This window comes from Malania oleifera, chromosome 5 (assembly GCF_029873635.1).
Source record: "Malania oleifera isolate guangnan ecotype guangnan chromosome 5, ASM2987363v1, whole genome shotgun sequence".
Classification (NCBI taxonomy): domain Eukaryota; kingdom Viridiplantae; phylum Streptophyta; class Magnoliopsida; order Santalales; family Ximeniaceae; genus Malania; species Malania oleifera.
In genome coordinates this window covers 46,232,232-46,256,664 of record NC_080421.1, presented here as the reverse complement: position 1 = coordinate 46,256,664, position 24,433 = coordinate 46,232,232, and the positions used below count along the sequence as shown (strand labels likewise).

Below are 24,433 nucleotides of genomic sequence, written 5' to 3'. Positions count from 1 at the left end.
TTTTCTAGGCAATTTTAGTGTGGTTACTTTTTGGATGATTGGACATTATATGCATGTAGGGTCTATACAAGGAATGATGTTTCATTACCATTTGAGTTGAGAGAGTACAGTGTAACTGTTCAAGAGAGGGTGGATTATAAAAAAAAGGATTCACCTTGGTTTTTTCCTCCTGCACAACTTTCTCTTCTTGGGTTAGGAAAGGTCCGAAAGGGTTGTGGGTTTTTCACAATTATGAGGAGAGAGGTGATACTCTCTTGTTGTATTTTCTCTACGCTTTGACGGTAAACTTGTTGGATTTCCTTTGGACTTACTGCCAAACTACGTACATTTCTTGTGTTATTCTATTTCTCGTAATTTCATTATCTCTTCACCAATTGCAGTGTGGGTGGTCCTTTTAGCCCAACAATACCCAACTTTCTGGAACAACAAATCCCAAAAAAGACAAATCTAGGATTGCCCCCTAAAGGAAGACCCAAGCAAGACAAATGCCAAGAAGAAAGAACTGTTACGAGCTAAAGACATAAACTCCTCTACTGCTACAAGCTAAGGACATAAACTCCTCTATCTTAGCACTACCCTTAGACAATTAATCCCTCCACCTTGATTTTTTTTCAAAGTTTTTTAACGGGGTAAATACCTATTGAATTCTCAAAATCAGCCTCCAAAAAGAAAATAGCATCATCATCAACAAATTGAATATGGGACACTTCTACCTTATCCCTACCTACATTGAGCCCTTTAATCACACCTAGCCCATGAGCATGTAAGACCATTCTGCCCATTACGTCAACCACCATCATAAACAAAAAAGGAGGGTTCCCTTGCCTGAACCCCCAAGAAGCGTTCAACCAATCCTTAAGTTGCTCATTCACAATCACAGACATATAAATGTACGACAAGCAACCTTTATCCATGTTCTCCCCTTATTAAACGTCTTATCAAAAGGGCCCCTTTACATCATCAACCATCACATTTTATGTCGTCACACAATCATAATTCTGTCTATCCTTCATGAAAGCACTCTGTGCCATCATCACTTAGTCAACCAAGATCTCCTGAAAAATTTAAAATTTTATAGACTAATAGCCAAACTAATATGAACCCAAAGGTTTGGCTCAAGTGAACATAGCGGGGTACAAGGTTTTCTGGTACTAGGAGCTCTTGGATTCAATTCTGCATGAAGGCCAATTCTTAATTTATCAGGAGGGAGCTTGGGGCTGGTCACGTCCTCCCCTGGTTTGCTGCCGCCTAGGGGAGTCTGAGGGGCTTGTCCAGGTAGACATTCCAAGTGATTAAAACAAAAGCGAAACTAATAGGCCTCAAGTTTTTCACCCAAATTGGGCGATCTTTTTAAGGAAAAAAAAAAAGTGACAAAGGTAGAATTGAAGCTCCTCCCAACCACTCCTTTACCATGAAACACATGAAAAATATCCTTGGTCGCCCCCCAACCATCCTAGAAAAACACTATCATGAAATCGTCAGTGCCTAGAGTCTTACCTATCTCCATTTCAAACGCTACAGCCTTGGCCTCCTCAACATCAGTAGTTCTCTCTAACCAAGGATCATTTTCCCCCCTCAATGTGACTTCAAGCAAGCCCCTCAATCATGAACCTCTCTTGAACTTCCTCTTGAGTAAAATTTTTATAGAAATCAGTAATGTCCTCTCCAATTTGCATACTCAATTAAACTCATCCTCCTCCCATTGGCCACCCTATGAAACTATCAGCCCCCTCAACCTATTTTAATGTCAAATAATTTCCTCCAACTAATATCCTTGCTGAAATCTCCTTTAAATTGTTACTTCTGTTGACCCCCTCTAGTCCTATCCTCTTCCTCTCGACTACCTGCACACCTCCAAGCCATCTAGCCCTTCCATCTCTAAAAGAATTCCTTTCTTCCTTTTGTCTCCAACAACCTCATTATTCCAAAATTTCCAAATTTTTTTCCAAAAAATTCAAAAATTTTCATGAACTTGGAACATTTTTCCAACCCTAAACCAAACACTCTTTGCACTTGTTCTCAACATTAGCCCCAAAAGAATGATGGATCAGCAACATTCTCAAATCTAAAGGGATTGCATTACCAGTTACCACATAACAGGATTAGAATTTAACAGCACTTTGGCAATGTCAGAATTAGACCAAGGCAAAATATCCTCAACGAGAGAAATTCTAACCCCCACAATAAGAACAGGCCCCTCCACCCATTCTTATTCCTAGACTCCTTTGCATCAACTGAATCTCAAATAGAAAAAGCCACAGGATTACCTCCTAAGGCACCCTTAAGTGAATAAGTGATCATCTCAAAATACCAGGACTTCTAACTCAATGTTAACACCTGCTAACTCACTCTTAGACAAATTAATCTTAAGGCCCAACATACTAAAAAATATGCAAAATAGTTAACATGTTAAGAAAACTACTTGTGTCAAAAGGTATGGTTTCATCCGCATACTGTATATGAGAGAGAAACAAATCATCTGGACCACATTAATTACTTGCACTAAGCCTCTATCTACCCCTCTACAATCAGTCTACTCAAAACATAAGCGACCAAAGTCAAAAGAAAGAGAAAGCGGCTCCCCTAATGACTAAAATTGTCAACTCTAATTGAAAAATCCTGCTTAGGCATGAGGGTCAGGAAAGTGATGTTTGTACTCTTTTCCGACAAGTCCATTTCAAAAAATTCATTTAATACCTTCAAAAAAACAAGCTTTTAAATATCCCATAAACTATGGAATAAAATCATAGTGAACCCATCAAAGCCTAGAAGCCTTTTTTTTCTTTTCATCCCAAATGCAGCACTTTTGCTCTTCTTCAAAAAGCATCTCTAACCATAAAGCCTCAGCCCTGTGAACAAAACACCAGTCCACACCCTCAATTCATAGCTCTACCATCAACCTCATCCGAATAAATAGTCCTATAACAACCAGTAATCTCTTCTGTACTGAATCCTGGTCTTCAATCACTAAACTCTCATCATTGTTTAATTCTTAAATGAAGATTTGGCACTTACTGCCACTAGCCAACCTGAACAGAGTCTAGTATCACAGTCTACTGCCTTACCCAATTTCAACATCATCTTTTGTCTCTAGCTAACCTACTTCCTCGTAAGAACCCCCCCTCAAAACTCCTTTACAAATGAACTCCTAGCCAAGTCCTTTGAAAGAGCCCCATCATCCTCCAACCTTTTAAAGGGACCTTACTTCCTGTAAAATAACCCTCGTCCTAACCCAATACAGCCCCCAAAAAAGACAGAATTGTACGTTCTTAAGTTTTAATCCAAAAAAAATTTAATTTTCTCATAAAACAAAACCTTTCCCAACCGTCTACCACACACTCATCCCACCACTCCTTAACTAGATTCAGAAATAGACAGTTGAGTCAATCACATGCTCAACATAGAAACCAGGCATATGATAATTGGTTAAGAGTAATAGGGTTTCTCAAGTAGAAAACTGCATACAGAGTCACCATGAACCAAATTGGATGATTGCTAACTAACAACTAAACTCTAATTTTGTTCAATTAGCTTATGTTAAAAGGTTTAATAAATGAGATGATGCTCACAGGAGGCTCTCTGTCCATCGCTGAGACGATTGTCATTTATCAAATTGATTTGAAACAATTATAGGGTTTTATGCACAGAAATCGGAAATTTAGGATTTAGTGTGAAACAACCCCAATCGCCCTTACTTAATATGAGACTTCAATCTATGAAGAATTTTATTTTTAGTGTCTTAAATTGTTCTCCTATTTCCTCTGGGTTACCCTATAATTGTGATTTCTATTTGGAATGAATGATGTTAGCACCAAATCATATTTTGCAATGTGAACATGGATAAGTTGAAGACTTCTAGTTAGTTACATCCTTTTGCAGCAAGTTACCTAGCCAGAAGAGTTTATTAACTTACACATACTTTTTGGCTTTTGCAGCTACTAGTAGAGACACAACTGTTTAGTGTTCTATCTGACTCTCGTCTGTCAATCTACGAGCATGAGTACATTTGACACCTGTTTAAGTTCAGTTCTTCAGCTCAGATATTGAAGATAGGAAACAAACAAATCCATCAGATAGGAGCCAAGGGATGGAGGCGTGAGAACTGAAATCAGTTCTTTTGATGATAGCATTGACTGCATCGGCCAGTTCTGCTGTTCCAATGGTTTGGGAGTTGTCAGCCATGACGATCTGATGCATAGGTTAGAGGCTTATAAAATTTTGTATGGTAATGTTTAGTATAGTGAAATGCTTCAGAGGAAATGATATATGTAGCACTGCCCAACAAAAATGATCATCATCCCAATCTTTTTAGAAGGGATGTGATGTTGGGATTACCAAAGATAAGCAATGTCTCAAATTCTTGTAAATGTTAAATAACCCAATAAAAGAGCTATCCGAGGATAATATAAAATTAGATGTATCATAACCTTTGGAGCTTTTAATTTGATGTTGCTTTGTATATGGTAACATTGAGATGAAATATATTTTGAAGTTCAGCCATCACAGAGCTTAACATCGTTTCTGTGGAACTTGTAATTAGAGTTTGTGTGTCATATGAGAGTAGGTTTTGTTTATGGTCGTCGGATGGGGCACATCCAAAGGGTTTGTGGATGATGAGATTGCTTGCTCTACTAATCATTTGTTGCCTGCTTCACTGCATGAGAATTTTTCATTTCGTATATTGGCCAACAAGATTCTACACTCGTTTCTCTCTCTCTCTCTCTCTCACATTAAAGCCGTCTTTTCTTGTTTTTCTTTTAGCATTACATGTTTTCAGCTGGTTTATTTGGAACCTGAAAAATATTTATAAAAACGAAAACAAAAAACAAAAAAAAACAAAAAGATAGGATAGATATTATTTTTTCATGTTTGATTTGAAAAAAAAAAATGAAAAATGTTTCAAATCAACAAATAAAGTTTGATTCTACAAAACATCAATACTTGAATGAAAAAAGAAATTTTTTTCTTGTTTGTTTATTCTCCTTCATACAAATAAAATCCTTGATGTAGACTCTTGAAGTGGCAAGCTTGTATCCAATAGATTGTTTCCCCTACCTTTAAACAAGGAAGTTTTAAATTGAAGCTAGTCATGATGTTTTCATAAAACCAGATTAACAGGTATCATTTAGCCATATGATATAGTCATGGCATGACCTTTAAAGATTACCAATTTTTTAACAAACCAAAAAAAATATCCGAGCATGTGAATCAAGTTACTGGGGGTGCACCAGGTTTCCAATTAATTTATTATTTTAGAAATTTTAAATGCATTGAATTTGGTCCTAAGAATTTAACTGGCACTGGGTAAAATACTCAACATTTAAGAGTTTATGGAAACACGAAACACCAAAAGAACTTGGGTGAATCATGTTTGTCTATATTTATATATAATTATACAAAATTTTATCTAAAAATTCATACAAATTTGAAATCTCAAAACCTATGCTCCCAATCATTTACTTATGCCCCTGTAAAAGTGGGCTTTCAACCCAAATTCAGTGCTTCCCAACGCATCAACAGTTCTATTTTCCTGGTCTGGAAGTGTTTTCTTTAAATTATTAATCACCTCCGCGAGTACATTGTACATTGTACATTTTTCACGAAAGAGTAATGGAGTCTTGCACGCATTTGTTGAACTCGTCCCCGCAATTCGCAAATGGCACCTGCAGCTGGGAGCATGATCCACACCGCTCAACCTGTTCGTGTATGAACCAACGACAAACATTTTATTAACAGTATATATAGCTTCCACTGTATGATCCTCGCTTTAGCAAAACCCAACATAATATAAATTTTGCTCATACCAGAAAAAGAAAAACATCGTATCTGCCTTATAATCAACATTAACAAACAAGAAATTAAATAGTGTTAGTGAGTTCAGAGTTGAATCTGAATGTGTGGACTTGAACAAATGTAAGTTCTATTTAAATCCCATATAAATTCAAATTCAACTTTCCAAATTTATAAATTTATATTCTCCATTTTAAGGTGAAAAAAAAAATTAAAAACCTCAAATATAGAATGTTTGTGATTCATGCAGCCCAATGGGTTGAAATTTGTATTAAATAAAAGACAGAAACAGCACAATAAATGAACAAGGATGAGTAAATTTGTACTTCCGTTAAAAACATGATAAAAATGAATGGAAAATATGAAAGGAATTTACCTTTTTTTTTTTTTTTTGCTTGTCTATCAAGAAAAATGAGAACAAAATTAAATATATGATCTTTTTAAAAGCAAAAGAAATGTATTAATAAGATAGAAGAAAAATAAATTTCAAACTAAGAGAGAACAGGAAGTCTTCAAAAATAAAGAATAAAACACAAAAATAAAGAATAAAACCTAACAAATAATTAGATGAGAAAACAAGACCTAGCAAAATGGATAAAAATCCATAAATCTAAATCGAATTCAATCCACTTAAACCAACTCATATTCAATCTGCCTATTAAACGGATCGGATATCAAATTGCAATTTGGTCATCTGATTATTCATCTAATCCGTCGCAGATTATCTAATCTGAAAAATTAAATACATAACATTCAAATATAAATTAGGAATGATAAATTATCAACTGTCACAGATTTTCCAATCAATGCCTAATTTGTCACAGGTAATCCAATTCAATCTTCTTTTCCAAATCTAGAAGGAACTCTTTTTTAAACCAAAATCTCATCCAGTTAATTGAACAGGTCTAGTTATAGGTCTCTTTTCACCTCTTGTTTACCCCCATCAAATTTAATTTCTTCTTGTCCCTAGGATCAGACTATCATAATCCCATCATGTCCATAAGTTATTGAGCTTCAAGATCTTTCTCATTAATCTGCACCAATGGAGATTGCGGGGGTAGGCAATATGCCATCCCAACTAATGATCACTCACTGCTCTATACCCATATAATCATTCTAAAAAATAGGAACACCCTCAAAACTTTCAAGCAAAGCCGTTGGCATAGAAAAATATCACCAACTAAATCAACATCAAACATAAACCTAGCAAAGCAGATTGGATCAAATAATCTGTGGCAGCTTAGGTGATAATCAGATGAACAAAAAAGCTTTCATATTCAACTCAATTAAGCGACTGACTGCTGGCAGTTCAGATTGAATAGGTGGATAATCTATCATTCCTACCAATAAGTTTTTTGACTAACTGATCATTAACTCATTTCATAATGTAACAACTAAAGTAGTTTTTTAATTTATAATTTGGTGAATTGCACATTTAATAACCAATTTTGCATGAATGGATTATTGAATTTCAATGTTCAAACATGCCAGAATCCAAAAAGAAAAAATCAAGTGCAAAAATGTGAATAGCTGACCGTGTGCGATGGACTGCCACACTATGAGAGTTGGGATAATACGCCCCAGATTGTGAGAGTCTAGATTGTGTAGTTTCATCTATGCACTGGAAATTCGGCATACTGCTACAGCATAAGCCGTGTACTGGCAGTATGGAAACTGCTTTCTGGTGGAACTAGGAAGTACAGGTTGTGGGAAGACCGAGAATAAGAGCAAAGAAGAAAGGATTGAATTTTAAGGTTTAATGTGTTTTTGAGTTTTTGCTGCTTTTGGCTAAAGAAAACAGAGTTTTAGTATGTCTAGTAATGGCCTATGGAGCTCTGGGATTAAGCATTTTGGTGGAGTCCGTGGGGTGTAGCTGCATGGGTTGAGGAGTCTGGGTCTCTGATTTTGAGCCCATTGCAATCTTGCATTGCATGGCCATATATAGACTGGAAATTGCGTATTGTGTAAAATGTAAATAGTAAATAGGCTAAAACCCCTTTTCTTAACGAATTTGGATATTCGTTGGATATAACATGTAAGTTTCTTTAAAACCATAGCTGACTCGTTTAAAATATGAGTCCGTCTAAGCAAACCGGATTCGAATTGAGTTAATGGATTTTTATCTGTTTTGCCACATTCAGTCAAACATACGTATTTTGCTCACCAAACTGATCCAATAATAAACCATTATCACAAGAAAAGTCACCATTAATAACTCTTATTATCAGACTCATCACCCCATCCACCTACCTCACTAATCTTCTGACCTAATTCCACTTTCACAACATTGGACATCTCCTCAATGCTAAAACTACCAGAGGCCTTTCATCATAAAATTATACTCACCCCCACATCAGATTTAATTTGAATATCAAGAGAATTACTCAATTCAAGCCCTGCCAGCATTGCCACCCAACAAGTATAAACTCTAGTAGACTCAGGCCTATCAATTTCTTTCTACCATCCAAGGCTTACTCATCAGTTATCACCACCATTATTTCCCACAATAACTCTATGTTCTCTAATCTGCATCAATAACTGTTCCTTTACCGTCTCGTTCGTGCAACTCGTCATTAAGATATGACCCACTCGTTCCTAAAGCTGCACAACAACCACTAAAAAATGATTTTTGGACCAAAACATGCCGGCTTTCCTCCTCTGATTGTGGCTCAGAATTGTTAGACAAAGCAGAAAAATAACCATACCCGACAGCTTTGGAAGGTTGCTGGTCTCCCAAAAATTGCTGGGGCTCAGACTCCACTTGAAACCCTCAAATGAGTTTTTTGTAGAATCCCTTTGAGAGAGAGCTGCCCCGTGAGAAGCAGAAGCAACAGAATCACAAAAGCTTCACTTCCCCCACCTGCCCAGCAGCCCTAGACATGTGTTTCCTTGTACTCTATTTGGAGCTGCCCATTAGTAATTCCCCTTTCCTCCTTTAAATGGTCCAGCTGACTAATATGAGAGTGTGAAGTGTGCTTGGCCTTAGAAAGACAGCTGAACCTTTTCCTCATTTAAAATATGGAAATCAGTATAAAAAATTTGTAGTTGGCTCAAATTGAAATTAAAAGACAAAATATCTAGCCCAATCCAAAGTAAAGCCCATAAGCAACCAAGCCATATTCTCCCAGCAATGATTCTTCTGGAAAGCCTACCATCTTCTCCCAGTGACGATGTTCCTAGAAACCCTAGCTGCCGCTCCTCAACCACTCCGGCCACCTAATTATTGCCCTCTACCAATAGCTTATTATGACAATAAACACAAAAACTCTCCATTTTTCAGAAGTGTTGGCTAATCAACACCTTTTACCACCCCATTCCATCAAAATCTCTTCTCTAAAAACACACACATCTGTGCATGAACCCAGAAAATTGACCTCAACCTCACCCATACGAAACCATCCAATACCTAGGTACAGAGATGGAAAGATACTTTCCCCTAAAACTGCACCACATCTCCTAGATTGCAGTCGATCAAAGCACCGCCCAATATCAACGATTCCCAAATATCTTCCAGCAAAAAAATCAACGAAGAAGTTCATCTCGGCCAATACCTGCATCTTTCTTTAATGATGATGAGACAGTAGCACTCTTAAGAAGAGAGGACTCACTTTGAATTGTACAACCATACTTCTTGAACAGAGGACCAAAAGGGTGCCATGCCAATTATCAAAATAAATGAACTGGTCTTTCCATTACCAATATTATATTTGAATAGCAGAACTACTTTGTCTCTGATATTAAGACTTCCAAAAAAATTTAAAAAAATAATTCACCTTTTCTAGTTTTTATTAACAATTGATAATTACTTATAAAATCTTGTTTCTATAAAGATTTAAAAAAAAAATCAAAGCACATATTGGAGCGATGCTGGCGTAGGAGGAGGTGATGCTTGCAGAATACGAGGAAGAAGAGGAGGAACCAATGCAATAGATCGAGTGGGAGGAGGAAAAGGACAGTGGCAACAGAGGTGGCACAGAGCGGATAGTGGAACTGGAAATGGAGAGGCAGGGAGTTGATAAAGGAGAAAGAAAGAGTTAAAATGACAATAATGTCCAAAAGTTGTTCAATATTACAAGTTTGCAACAGCCTCTCTACTGCTGAAAGTACTTATAAGCCCCCCAAGAGTAGTCCCAAATCACTTCTTAAAAAGTACCTTTTTCCCCAAAAAAAAAAAGGTGAATTTCAAAAGTATTTAATAAGTACTTGTTATTATTCAAACCAAGTACTTTTCGCAATAAGTAGTTCTTTTAAGATGTTCCAAACAAGGGCTAACCCATGTGCATCAAGCTCATGGAGATCATCATCAATGTCTTCATCTAGCCTATCATTAATATTATCATCATGGACCTCATCATCATTAAATGTATTGGATGCCTCATTCTCGAATCAATTATGTGTTCATCAACTTCATTGTCATCATCATCAACTTCATAGATTTCTATTTCCTTCATTTTGAGAAGATAGTGAACAAACAAACACAAATTTATGAGTTCATACTTTTTTTTTACACCAAGCAACCTCTAGCTTTTCAAAAATATATATATTTAAATTTTTCTAAACTCACATGCTTCTTGTAAAGTCCTTACAATAAATTCTCCATCATCCCAAGATTCCTCACTTTCAGCACTATTCGAGGCTTGCTTATAGACTGCCCTATCATGAACATCCAACCATCTTCCCTTGGATGAAAGAGTAGGACTTTCTCTTTCTATTATCCATTCATCATCAAATGCAATATCATCAGAACACAAATTCAAGTGTATGCACCTATACAAATATACAATATTATTATAACTTACAATTTAAAAGTAACATCTTAAATATTATATAATCTTAATGCAAATATACTTCGAGTTAATCCTTCTTACCATCTCAAATGCACTCCAACTTCTCACACATCCCAGCAATCTACAAGCTTAATATTCGGATTGGTAATATTTTGAACTTAGGGCATTCATCCCCATAAGGATCCCACCAATCAACCGGAGATTTGTTGGTTCTTGTCATTATTGCTGGTTCAATGCCAAAAAGTCCACTAGCATTCTTGCAAATTGTTTTTTACTCGTTCATCAATATCACACACCATTTCTTTGGAGGCAATTGTACAAACCAATCTTAACTTTCACATTTGCCTTAAAAATTTAGGCTATAATTATAGTAGGGATCCAACAAGTAGACTGCAGCCCATAGCCTATGGAGTTGAGGCTCCCATCTCTCATCAATGATGTCCTAAACTAGTTGATAACTACAGAAAAAGTGACAATAAAACGGCTGAAATAAGAGATTTGACAATTTAAATTACTCTAGTTGTGCTCTTGCAAATTAAAGCAATTTCAAAACAATCTAAGAGATAGTTGAGTTACCTCTTTTGAACATTGTCGAAGTTCAATTGTATTTTTTCCTTTACGCAATCCATTTGCTCATAAATAAATCCCATTGGTAGTGCATCAAAGTCTACCATCCTCAATACCTTAATTAGTGACAATGCAGCCTAATTGGCACATAATTACATGTGGCCAAAAACTTTTAACTGTCAAAACACAATTTTTTTAATCTTCTTCCCTTATTGAGGCTGCAAACTAACTATTTCTTTGAAGAAAACATAAAAATCAAGGCTCCTCTATGCTCACTAAGGCAAAATAAAGTAAAGTATGCAGTCACAGTTGGCCTAGTGAGATCCCTCCCTTTGGCAAACTTCTTCAATTAAGTAATGAGCATGGTCCATATATATGTGTATGTGTGTGTGCTGTAATTCTTCTACCCTTTGCAATAGTCACATAATGTGCTTGAAGCTTTTTCTCAAAATCTTCTTATATGAAATCAATTCAATGAGCTAAACAAGGTGTCCAAATCAATTTTTTCCTTTCCTCCATTAACATCTCACCAGCTAATTTGTAGTTTGAAGTTTCTTGCCACTATTTGTAGTTTTGTACAAAATTCTCTTCTCCAACCTTTACCACAAATCTAACATTTCAAAAACCTTTTCTGCAATTTTTGAGATTTCAAGTGTCAATAGATAACAAAAAGACAGTTCCATTAGGGAAATTCACCAAAAAGTTACAAATGGACCTCCTTTTTATCAATCCACCCATCAAACATAACAGTACAACCAGTTTTCTTCCACTCTTAACATGTACACTTCAATCAAATCCATAACCCTCGTTACATCATTTTTTGAGACATTTCACTCCAATTTCATGATAAGAGGGTGTTTTAAGTCTAGATCCATATTTCCCAACCATATCAAGCATTAGCACAAAGTTTTTGTTCACACAGTTGAATTAAATAGCACTAGTGTAGAAAAATCTAGCAATTTGTTGACAAACTTTACCCTTTTAGAAAATTTGATTCCATGTTGTTTGATTTCTTGATTTGAAGATGAAACAATCCAATATACCCCTTCTGTTAGTGGTTGCATCTCTTCACAGGATTCATCATTTAGACTATATATGTATCTTCTTTTTTTTTCTCTCCCTTAAGATTCCTGCAATTGCGTACACAAAATGTCAAGGAATTTTTTCCTCGCATCCTTTGGTACTTTGCTACAGGCTCAACGTTTTGCCTAATTCAAATGATGATTTAGCCTATAGATACCACCAAATCAAATAACTCCACAATACCGAATTTCACCTTCTTTGGATTATTATCCACTTCTATATCATGTTCCCATAAGGACGGGACTTGAATCAACAATAAGGTTGCTCCTTTGTGACTAGTTGGTCAAGAGTTCCTAAGGAACAATCTCTGCATAAAAGCAAGGTAAGACTACGTACATTGTGATGATCCTCCCCTGACCCATGCAAAGAGAGGAGCCTTGTTGCCTGGGGACACCTTTTTTTTTTTTCTATACCATGTTCCCATCCAACATCAGACCTATTACCAGTTGAGTTTATCTTTTTACTCTTTCCCAATCCACCAACACGGCTCGACATGATATAGATAGGTGCTTAGGTAGTAAGCACAGCTGCCCAAGTCCTAGAACAAGTAGTTGTCAAGTTCACAACAAAATAATGAGAGCAATCAAGGAGAAAAATTCAATGAAGTTAAATAACTTAAATAGGTTGACGTAAGCAGTAAGTTGCTTCTCTACTATAGTGGCTAGACCAATGTTTTAAAAGGAAAAGGTGTAAGGTGAGAAGTTCGAACCCTTAAGAAGGCAAGGCTTAAGCCTTTTTGAGAATTTTATTTTTAGAAGAAATATGTAAATAAATTACCTATATTTTACGAATAAATAAAAATTAAGAAAATCACAGATATAATGTTAAAAAAATCAAATATAAATTTAAACTCCTTGTTAGGCATTCAAAAATTGTTAACTTGAACTCATTACATAAATCATGACAAGAGATAGTTACAACATTACAATGTTCAAATTATTTTCAAGATCTAAGATACAACTCTCAATTATTTTGGAAAGGCTGAGGTTCAAGAGTTCTAGAAATCAACTCATATTATGACATTCTTTTTATATATACACAGTCAAATTTTTCTCGCCAAATCTAACTTGAGATTCACACATCCAAAATGCATAAGCCTCCACTAAAATGGTGCAAATGGTCTTATGTATTAATGCATAAGACTTAGCATGCAATACGTTAGCCTTTTTGGGATTTGGCATTTTGGATTGAGCCTCAAGGCATTTTAGGCCTACCTTGCCTTGAGGCGAACCTTGTTTGAGCCTTTTAAAACATTGGCCGATAGACTGCCACTGCATTAACAATAATTAAATTTAAAATTTCTAATTTAAAATTCAGACCCATAAGTCATAAATCATCAAGGTATAAAAAATTTAGACTACAGACCATAAAAAGAAGAAAAAGAACAGCAGGAAAAGGACGAGAAAAACAGAGCTCATTGCTGAGTCTGATAAGTGCTAACAGCCTAAAAGTGTGACAATGCTTACAAAAGAAAATTGGACTGTTAAAAGATAGCTCTCTGTGAGTCTACCACAGCGTCAAAGTTGACTCTTTTATTGTTTTAAAGAAGAAAAAAAGAAAAACAGGAAAGATTCTTGAGAATGAGGAGAATATGAAGAAATCAAGGTCTTTCTCCAATCTCAAAGCTCTTCAAGAAGCAAAACTTAAAAGCTCTCTGTTTTGAAGCATAACTCTGCTGGGCCAGCTGGCTTGGGTTTGTGCTTGGCTGCTGCTGATCGAACACCAAGAATTCTTATTGTTGAACATGAAGGATAAAGAAAGAAGCAAGACTCTGTGGTTTAAACCTAGAGTTGCCTGCTGCTGATTGAACACCATATGAAGGGCTCTCCAGTTGTCGAACTCCAAAGAAAGAAGCTAGGTGTTGATTGAAACCAAGAACAGGAGAGAAATCAAGTTCTGGCTGCGGAACTTCAAAGAGGACTGAGGTGTTGAACTCCAACGAGAAGTCAGGTGCTGAATCTGTTGATCAATGGGAGCTACTTTGCCCTAGTTTTTGATAACTTGTGCCAACTAGCTCACAAAAGGAAACCTTTTAAGGCCTTTGGGCCAATAAAAACATGTAATGGACCTTAATACTAAAGCCCAAAAAGAGAATAAACCCAATCCAGGTGACAAGGTAGGATCTGAACAATCCTACATGCAATCCCAATTCTGCTCTACTTGATTCCAAATTTCATTGCAATCTGGATCATTGAGGTGAATCTAGAACATGAATCCAAATCGCAATTTTGATAACCATGTCAATTAGAGATGAACCACTTCCCATTATAGTTACTCAAAAGCCCCAACACACAAGAGACTGAAGATGGGTGACCAAGTGGCAATGCTTACAACAAAACAAACTGAAACTAGAAATTTTGAAGTAGGCAAATATTTTATTGCCACCACCTATTGTCACCATACATTGTCATAACATCTAGAACAGTAGAATCTTAACACAACACATCTTTTATTGAAAAAATATATTGAGTGGATTATGTGTCACAATTTTTTACATTGTGGCAATCGATGGAGGTTGTATAGCACTGTTTGAAGTGTTTGCTCATCAGCCAGATCACTTTGGAATTTTGATTCAAAATAACAAGGGTTCCTAGATCATGATTTGATGTCATTCATAATGAAAATTTTTATTTTTTATTTTTCACATTTTTTATCAGCCTTATCAACATTATAAAAAGACATATTTTTCTAATTTTGGTTCCAGTCTTTTTAGACTTTCCTCCATGAATAATGCCCTCTTGCTTCCTTTGGTTCTCTAGAAGATGGCTTTCTTTCCTGGGATTACCATTTCCTCATAAATTTAATGAATGAGACATCAAAAAGCTTCTCCATTTGTGGGCAATTTTGAAACCTCTTGTTACTCATTCAAGGAGGGACATTTGTATTTGACTTGATAACTCTGTAGCAATCCTCAATCCCTTCTCCTTTGTCTGATTCCAAAGGCTAAAGTTCCCTCCAAGATCAAAGCATTTGCCTGGACTTTAGTTCTTAACTTAATTAATACTAATGACTTGCTGCAAGTGAGCAGATCTAGCATTGCAATCAGTCTAGATATTTGTGTGATGTGCATAGCTTCCAACAAGACAAGCAAATTTAATTCTTCATTGTCCAGTGGCTAGGCAGCATTGGAATAAGCTTTCCAGCCTTTCCTACTTCATCAGGGAGATGTGGGTGATTCCTGAAGCAGCGGATGTTTTTATGTTAAGTTTTGGGGTTTTGGGAGAAATAAGAAAGGGAAGATATAGTGGAGTGGAGTTATACTCAATAAGCCATCCTTTGGACTTTACAGAGATGGAGATGAATGCTAAGACTTTTAAAGATCAACTCACACTGTCTAATTTGTGAGGGGAGAGTGATATTTTTAGATGCCTCTTGTGGTTTGGCTCCTGTTGCTTTTTTGGGGTGTATCTTTGAACAATTCAAAGGATGACAGATTTTAATTGCTCTGGTTTTTTATACAAGTTGGAAGGCATTTTCCTATAAAAAAAATTATCAGCCTTTTCACCTCTCAGGAAACACAAGTGACAAGGTAGTGAGCAACCAAATTGCATTCATGGTATTTTCCTAGCGTGGATTATTTTCCTACAACAAACAACTTTCCCACCCCATGGTGTTGTTATTCACCTAAGGTGGCATGTAAAAGGAGGATAACAGTAGAGGATAGGAATTTTTTACCTTTCGTATGTGTGCACACACGAGTGTTGGGGAGGGGGAAGGTGTAAGAACATGAAAGTGATTTTTCCTCCTAACCATATCTCTCCAAGTGGATCTCTAAAATCTCTCTCTAGAATCAGCATGGCCAAGATTATTGCATAGAATAAAGACGTGTCAAACAAAGAGGATGAGAAGAAGAAGAAGAACCTGCTTAAGGATGACTTGATGAAGGTTTTTAATGAATTTTATTGAAACGGGATTTTATGTAAGAGTATTAACTCTCCCTTCATAACTTTGGTGCCTAAGAAAAGCAAGTCTAACAAGATATCTGATTATGGACCAATTTAGTTTAGTATCTCATTATAGAACTATCTGCTTAATGATTAATTGATGAAGGTTTTTAATGAATTTTGTTGGAATGGGATTTTATGTAAGAGTATTAACTCTACCTTCATAACTTTAGTGCCTAAGAAAAGCAGGTCTATCAAGATATCTGATTATAGACTATTAGTCTAGTATCCAGTGTTTACAAAATAATCACTGAAGTACTACCTACCTAGAAGGTTGGGTGTGGTTCTTGGATAAGTCTACTACTAAGGCCCAAAAAAAGCTGGGGGGGGGGGGGTGGGTGGTGGGAATAGATAATGGATGCAATTTTGATTGCAAATGAAGTCCTTGAGGATATTAGGAGAAGGAAGATGGGGCCTATTTTTAATTTGGTTTTTGAGAAAGCCTATGATAGGGAGAGTTGGAATTTCCTGGATAAGATGTTTTTGAAAAAGGGTGTTGGAGAGAGATAGCAAAGGTGGACGAAAGGTTATATGTCTAATGTGTTTTAATTGGTGTTAGTGATTGGGAAGCCTAAATCTTGGTTTAGAGCTACAACAGGATTAGACAAGGAGACCCTCTTTCCTTTGTTTTGTTCATTTTAATGGCAAATGCCTTGACAAGGATGGTTGATAGAGTTATGGTTAGAGGTTTAGTGAAAGGCCTATAAGTGGGGAGGGAGGAGGTAATGGTTTCACATCTTCAATTTGTTGACGATACTAATCTTCTTCTTAGAGGATCATAGGTCATCCTTTTTGAATATTCCAGGGCTTCTTCAAATACTCAAAAGGGTTTTAGGGCTTAAGATCAATTTGAGGAAGAGCAGTATCACCACTATTAATTTGTCAGAGGAGCATGGCAAGGAGTTAGCATCGGAGGTAGGTTGCGCCACTTTGGACTGGCTGTTATCTTATTTAGAAGTTCCTTTGGGTACTCCTAGATCCACTAGTTTTTAGGACCCTATTATCAAGAGTGTGTGTGATTAGATAGTTGGAAGGGTGCTTTTATTTTTCTTTAGGAGGTAGTATTACTCTCATTCAAGCTTGTCTTTCTAGTATCCCATTGTATTTTCTATCCATTTTCAAAATTCCTATGGGGGTGGGAGTGGGGGTGGCTAGTAGGATGGAGAGAATCATAAGAGATTTTCTTTGATCAGGGGTGGGGGTTTTAGGGATCATTTAGTGAGTTAGGAGGTGGTCTATAGGCCTAAACAAGAGGGCGACTTGGGTCTTGGTAATTTGGTGTCTAAAAACACAGCTCTCTTGGTCTAATGGCTTTGGCAGTTTCCTTTAGAGGCCTCTTACTTGTGGCATAAAGTTATAAAGGTACATTTGGACTTGATAGGAATAGGTGGGATGCCAATTCTGGTCTTAGATGTTCTTCTAAAAGTCCAGGGAAAGCAATCTCTCATATTTATTCCCTCTTTACTCCCCGTACTAAATTTATATTGGGTAGCAATTGCAATATTTGCTTTCGGAAAGATCTAGGTTTGGGGAATGTTGTTTTGTCCACCTCTTTTCCTCGCCTATTTCACTTGAGCTCGGGGCAAGATGGATCTTTCTTCTTTTATTATCGAGTTTGGTGGTCTTTTACCTTCTTGGGATTTTCACTTTAGGAGACCCTTGAAAGACAGTGAGATGGAGGAGCTATCTTCCTTGTTAGTCTTGTCTAATAATTGTCAATGGAAGCTGATAGCCGTTCTTGGTCTTTGGATCCCTTGGGGTTTTATTCGTAATTCATGCAAATCTTTTTGTGAGTTCTTGACTAGCCCTGGTTTTTCTTTTCTTCTCTATGAAACTATCTCTAAGGCCAAAATCGACCCTAAAATCAAAGCTTTTCTCTAGCTGGTCGTTCCTAATAGGATCAACATCAATAACTTGTTACAGATTAGAAGACCATAAAGGCTCCCTCTCCAAATGTATGTGTGCTTTGTTTTAATTGCTCTAAAACTGCTCCACATCTTTTCTTACATTGTGATTTCACCCGAAGGATTTGGAACAAGCTATTTAACTATTTTGGGGAATGTTGGGTTTGTTCAAAGACAATGGAGGAGTTTTTGGCAATTCATTTTGTTGGTCAGGCAGGAAAACTGGTGGGGGGGGGGGGGGGTGCGGAGTTATGGAATTGTGCCTCATTTTCTATATATTGGGGTTTGTGGATGGAATGAAACACGCATATTTTCAGGGAAGAAGTGGTCTCTTTTGCTAGGAGAAGATTCACCATTTGGCTTCTTTTTGTTGTGTGGGTAATGGGAACTTCAGGGGTATGCATTTTTCAAACATTAAGCGTGATTGGCTTTCTTGCTGACTTGATAGGGCCTACTGATTATTTCAGGTTGTTTCTAGTGTTCTTTTTGGTTTTTCATTTTTAATTTTTCTAGGGTAACCCAGAGTCTTGAAAGGAGATGCCTTACTCTCTTGCTTGTACATTGCTATTCTATCAATGAAATTATTTTGTTATATAAAAAATAAAAAATAAAAAATAAAAAAGTAGGCTAAGAATCCTATGCAAGAAGTGCATGTCCACAGACTCCACACCCACAAAGAGAGAGAGAGAGAGAGAGAGAGACGCACTTGATGTTGCTAGGTTTTGACCATTTTAACAATATATAAGGATGCACTGAACTCAAGTGTACATGTTTTCCCCTTTCTCCAAATCAATTAAGGGCCGCATTAAGACATTCCACTTTTCTTGAAATTTAAAAAACTGTCATTTTGTTGAAAATACAAACGTAATACCAAACATGTCCTATATTGCCAATTCTTTACATGGAGCCTTGAACATGAATTAATAAAAATTACAATTAATGTATTTAATGTGGCCTACTTATCTAGGTACTTGAATCCATATGGATACATTACCTAATTCAAAGAACTTTCCAACTACTTGAACCAAACGCAATAAACATCAAGTCTAATTTGATTTCAAACAACCCCCCTAAACTTGATGATCATCATGTTTTGCTTGAGTAATGCACAAGTTCTATGGATTGGGTAATATATCCATAAGGATTCATGTATCTAGATGAATAGGCCTCATTAAATACATTAACTATAATTGATATTGAAACTGTTGATGCACGTACAAGGCTCAATGTAAACTCTATAATAGCCACATAGTTAGCCATTTTCATCAAATAGAATCAAAGTTTCATAAGTGTCCTATTCTTTTTCCACTTCTCTCTACCTATCTTGAATCCTAATCCTAGGAGGGTAGACAGGGGAAGGGAGACATGTTAACTTCTCATATTCAAAATCACCAATTGTCTTTTACATGATGCTCACACATGTACAGAAAATAGTGAAACATAAAGGAGTAACAAATAAATCCCTTATATCTATTCACAAATAAACCCCATATAACTCTACTAATTAAGTGAAACCCTCAAGACACATATATTAACAAGTGAACCCCACATAAGCATAAACCTATCTACAAATTAAACTAAACACATTTGGGTTGAGAACCCCTATAGTCCTTCGACCCCCTTCCTTAAAATCAGCCTCCAAATAGGGCCAAAATGATCAATACAAATCCCATTTCGCGTCTTACATCAATTCCCTCCTTTCGAGAAGAAATTGACTCCAGACTTGGAAAAGCACCAATTGACAAAAGGAATCATTGCCCTTCATATTAGCGGAAGAGATCAAGATGGCATCAACTTATACCCCTTCTCATCAGTGCAGATGGTATATGAATTTTCATTAGCTCCATGCTTAATCATCGTACCAAATCACCAAGGACATCCCAAAAGAATGTAAAAGAGAGTCGATTATAACTTCACTGCCTCTATAATCGCACCAATCTTGAAGGTAAGCAAGCCATAAACATGGACTTTCAAGTTGGTGTTGTTCGAGCAAGAATCTTGTATGGATTAGGAACCTTCTAATTCAACTTCCTCATAGCTACCAAGATCAATAACCAAAGTACAAAGCTGCTAGTGACCAATCACCCAAGTTAAAGTACTTAAGAATCTCCCACATTGCCATCTTCATCGAAGCTACTTGTGACTTTTGTCTAGCTTCAATTACTTGGATGGCATCATCTGTCTTCTTTTTTTCCTTCCAATTGCCATGACTTGGTTAAAACATTCAACAACTCATTTCCCAAAACCTAGCATTTGAAACAATTAATTTCTTGCAGGACTTTAGAAGTTGTTCTAGAATGCTCGTGAGTCTTGTAATTGTACTAGTTTGAACTCCTTTACCCAACCACTCAACTAACTTCTCTTGCACGATTTTACTTGCAGTCTTATCAAGCCTACAGTTTGATGCAACCCTAGGAGGATTATGCTGCATATAGGGTTCGTTTGTAACCACTTATGCAGAAGTGCTTTTCAAAAAAAAAAACAGTGTTGAATTTAATTAGTGTCGATAATAAGTGCTGAACTGAAAAAGAGCTAAAAGTTATAAGTGGTGTTTGGTTGTGTTTAACATAAGTGGTATTTGGATACTTACTTTTATTATGGAGCACTATATGATTATTTTTAAAAATATTTTAGATTACAAATATTAATATTTTTAAATTAACAATTTCTTTAACAATTATTTTAATTATTTATGATTAAATTTTAAATATTTTCTATTAAAGAATAATGTAAGACTATTACTTTTAATTAACTATAATCTTGTTATTAATGTTTATTTATAACATATTACTATCATATTAAATTATGATAAAAATATTATTATTAATTAACTTCAAAATTTTAATTTATTTAGTGTTGATTTAAATTAATAAATAGTTCTTGTTTAATCCATAATTGAATTATAATAACTGATATATCATAATACATGGTAAAATAATATATAGTTATTTTTAAATATATTTTAAATAAAAATACTAATATTTTTATAACTAAATTAAAATGATAATAACATTAATTTTCTATTTAAAATTTAAATATTTTCTATTAACTAAAATAATATAATATTCTTATTTATTAATTAACAATAATCTTATTATTAATGTATATTTATAAATTATAAGACATGATTATCACATTAAGTTAATTTAAAAATAGTATTAATAACTAAATTAAAATTTTTAATTCATTTAATGTTAATTTAAATTTATAGATGATTCTTTTTATTCATTCCAGAATTTAATTATATTTTATTAACAATTAATAGGTTATAATGCATAGTAAAATAATATATGGTTAATTTTAAATTAACAATTTAATTAATAATTATGTTAACTATCATTTTTAATTAATACTTAAATATTTTAATTAATTAAAAATAATATAATATTATTTTTTGATTAACAATAATCTTGTTCTTGATTTATATTTATAACATATGATTATCATAGTAATTTATATTAAAATAATATTATTAACTAAATTAGTATTTCTAATTTTTAATATTATTTCAAATTAATAGATGGTTTTTTTCTTCATTCCATAATTGAATTATGTTTCATTAATAATAAATATATTATAATACATAATAAAATAGTATAAGATTATCTTCTAATGTGTTTTTAAAATTATAAAATAGCCACTAAAATTTCTTATATTTACAAAATTGAACCCACCTATGAACAATGTCACTAAAACATGGCCAAAAAAGTTATATTAGATTATTTCTCAAAATTCACTTAAAAAGTTCTCAAAAAAGTGATTTTAGAAAAGCACTTTTTGAAAGAAGTGTTTGTTATAGTACAAGTCAAACGTCACTTTTTTTGTGAAAGTACTTATTTTAAGTGATAAGTGCTATAAGCACTTTTTTTTAAGTGCTCCCAAATGGGGGCTTAATTCTCTATCCGAGTGCCAGCCTATGCCGTACATATCCAATTGTAATGAGAAGGCATGCAACAAGCATGGAGGCAATAGCTGGCTTCAAAATCAATCATCACAACCTCTTTAAGGTCTATGTCAACATGAGTAGCCAAATGATAGAACATACTAGTGTATCAACCAATGACTTGTCATCCTGCTTTAAATCAAAAAGTTGGGACTTTAAGAAGTACAAATTGTTCCTGCATGACTTGCTTCATCTCATCCCATGTTTTGATCTCACCATATCTCCTCCTAAAGATCTCTTGTTGTTTAGCCACCAAAATTGAGCAATTCCCTTCAATTTTGATTCAGCCAAATACAACTTTCAAGCCTCACTCCTACCATACCACAGAAAACAGTTTTCCAAAGAATATACCCAATCATCAAATTCACCAGAACCACCACAATTAATATATGAAACTTCCAATTTAATACCCCCATTAAAATCAACATTTTGGCCTTCATGCAGTTCAAAATTTTGGGGAGTAACAGCAGCTGTGCCACTTCCCTGTTTGGTGGAAAAATCAATTGGCCTCTTACCCAAGGCAAACTATTGGTGAGGATCCCTAAGTATTCTTAATGTTCTATACTCAACTAGATAAAAAGTCTATCTTTGCAGACAACTCAACATTAATCGCCATGTTACTGCTTTTTAATTCTACAGAAGCTGATTTGTTTTGGTTGGCCACCACTCTTGAGTCAAGACATGATTCAGTGCGTGGTTTGCCTTGGTCTGGATATGGTTAAAGAGAAGACAAAGGCCTAAGTCATAGTGGACCACTTTTTTTTATTCTTTTTGGGATAGAGGTGCACTTGGCAGTAAGGAAAACAAAAAATCACTGGGTTTATTAAAAAAAAATTGAGTGGGAACTATATGGAATTAACTCAGAGAAGGAAATTATAACAAGTGTGGGGACTTAGGAAGGTACATGGCTATAAATGAAGGGTGGAAATGGAAGGTTGAAAAAAAAAAAGGCAACCTGGGAGAACAGCATCTGCAATGAGCAAATGCAAGTTGCGGAAGAGGGGGGTGCATGGGTCAACAGCCGTGACTTTCTGACAATGAGATTTGGAGCACAGGTAAATTGGAGGGTGGTGATTTCGGTGGTGCCGATGCTGTGAGGAAATAAATTCAGAAGGGCAACATCTGGAGATTCTTTCACCAGTGCATGCAACCACACTCCTTTTTGGACAGTGATGAAATTTAGAGGGGCTGATCAGTGATGTCTGTTTCTTATGGCAGTGGAGATGTCACAAAATGGTGTCGAAAAAAGTGATGTTCAAGATACAGGTGAAATGGCTGTGATTCAGGCAAATTTGCAAGTGTTGGGAAGTTTCATGACTTCAATGGCAGTGGAAAGACACCGTTGGTTTGATTGGGCTCTGATCAAAGGATTTATGAGATAAATTGCAGCAATTAAGGCCTATGAAATTTTTTATCGTACTGTTCTTGTATGGGAGAAAGTTCTGCAGCAGGGGTAGAATGAGGGAGAGATCTATACTTCTCTAATATCAAATGATGCAGAAGATTAAGGGCTTCACAGGGAAAGAGACAAATAAGAAGGAGATATAGAAAGAAGAGAAAAGGAGAAGAAGATAATTTCTCAGATTCAAATTCACCGTCTGTCTCTTACATGATGTTCACGCACCACTTTGGAAAGACTAACATATACGAGAATTACAAATAAATCCCTAAAGACAAACAGGTAGTAGGTACAGACCTCTGTGTTTTCCACTGTTTCGAAACAAGAGCATATGACATTTCCACTTCTTTAAATTCTGGAAACACTACTTATTGTTGCAGTTTTATTGAAAATACAAACATGTTACCATATATGCATCATGTAGCCAATTTTTATTTTCTGCAATTAAAGCAGAAAACGCAGAAAGGCAATGTTACCAAATAGCCTCTAAATAGTTGATCAACTGCACTTCTACACAAAACACTGGGTAACCAATAAATGATGTATCAATACCTTCAGCATAAGCACCTAAGTTCAGTTCAATATCTTTAGCAGGTGTCCAGCAGGTAAGAGAAACAGCAGGTACAGTTCTCAACTCAGCTGACAAAAAGGAAACAGAGAATGGAACATGTGAGCATCAGTTCAATGAGAAGTACAGCAAAAAGCTGCAGCAAATAGTCACCAAAAATTAAATTGCCAAAGATAATGTAAGGAGGTACCTTGTACTCAAAAATACTGCTTGCAAAAACAATGAACCAGTAAGTTCATGTCATTTTTCTTCTTCTTCAGAATCAGACTTCGCAAAGACTGGGTCAGGCTGGGTTTGGGAATAAGCTGGAGCAATGAACTTTGGTTCTTTTGCTGCAACATCAGCATACTTCAGTATAGCTTCTCTAGGATCTTCTTCCATCCAAGTCTCCTTGATTAAACCCCCTTGCTGCGATGAAATCCAAAAAATCCTTATCACCAGTTTCATC

General features: G+C 35.5%; 2 protein-coding genes across 2 annotated transcripts in view; one reads left to right on the top strand and one right to left on the bottom strand.

Annotated features, from left to right (window-relative positions):
• Nucleotides 1-4,500, top strand: part of LOC131155149 (uncharacterized) — a 127,268-nt gene extending 122,768 nt beyond the window's left edge. Inside the window, exon 19 of the mRNA XM_058108087.1 lies at nt 3,936-4,500. Within this exon, the coding sequence (XP_057964070.1) occupies nt 3,936-4,010 (75 nt within the window). The 3' untranslated portion in view covers nt 4,011-4,500. The remainder of the gene's footprint in view (nt 1-3,935) is intronic.
• Nucleotides 4,501-5,327: 827 nt separating this feature from the next.
• The window catches only part of LOC131155748 (uncharacterized), a 31,373-nt gene continuing 12,267 nt past the window's right edge, over nt 5,328-24,433 (bottom strand). Inside the window, exons 8-10 of the mRNA XM_058109128.1 lie at nt 24,176-24,393; nt 23,970-24,056; nt 5,328-5,696 (exon numbers count right to left, since the gene is read on the bottom strand). Coding sequence (XP_057965111.1) covers nt 24,226-24,393 — 168 coding nt within the window. The 3' untranslated portion in view covers nt 5,328-5,696; nt 23,970-24,056; nt 24,176-24,225. The remainder of the gene's footprint in view (nt 5,697-23,969; nt 24,057-24,175; nt 24,394-24,433) is intronic.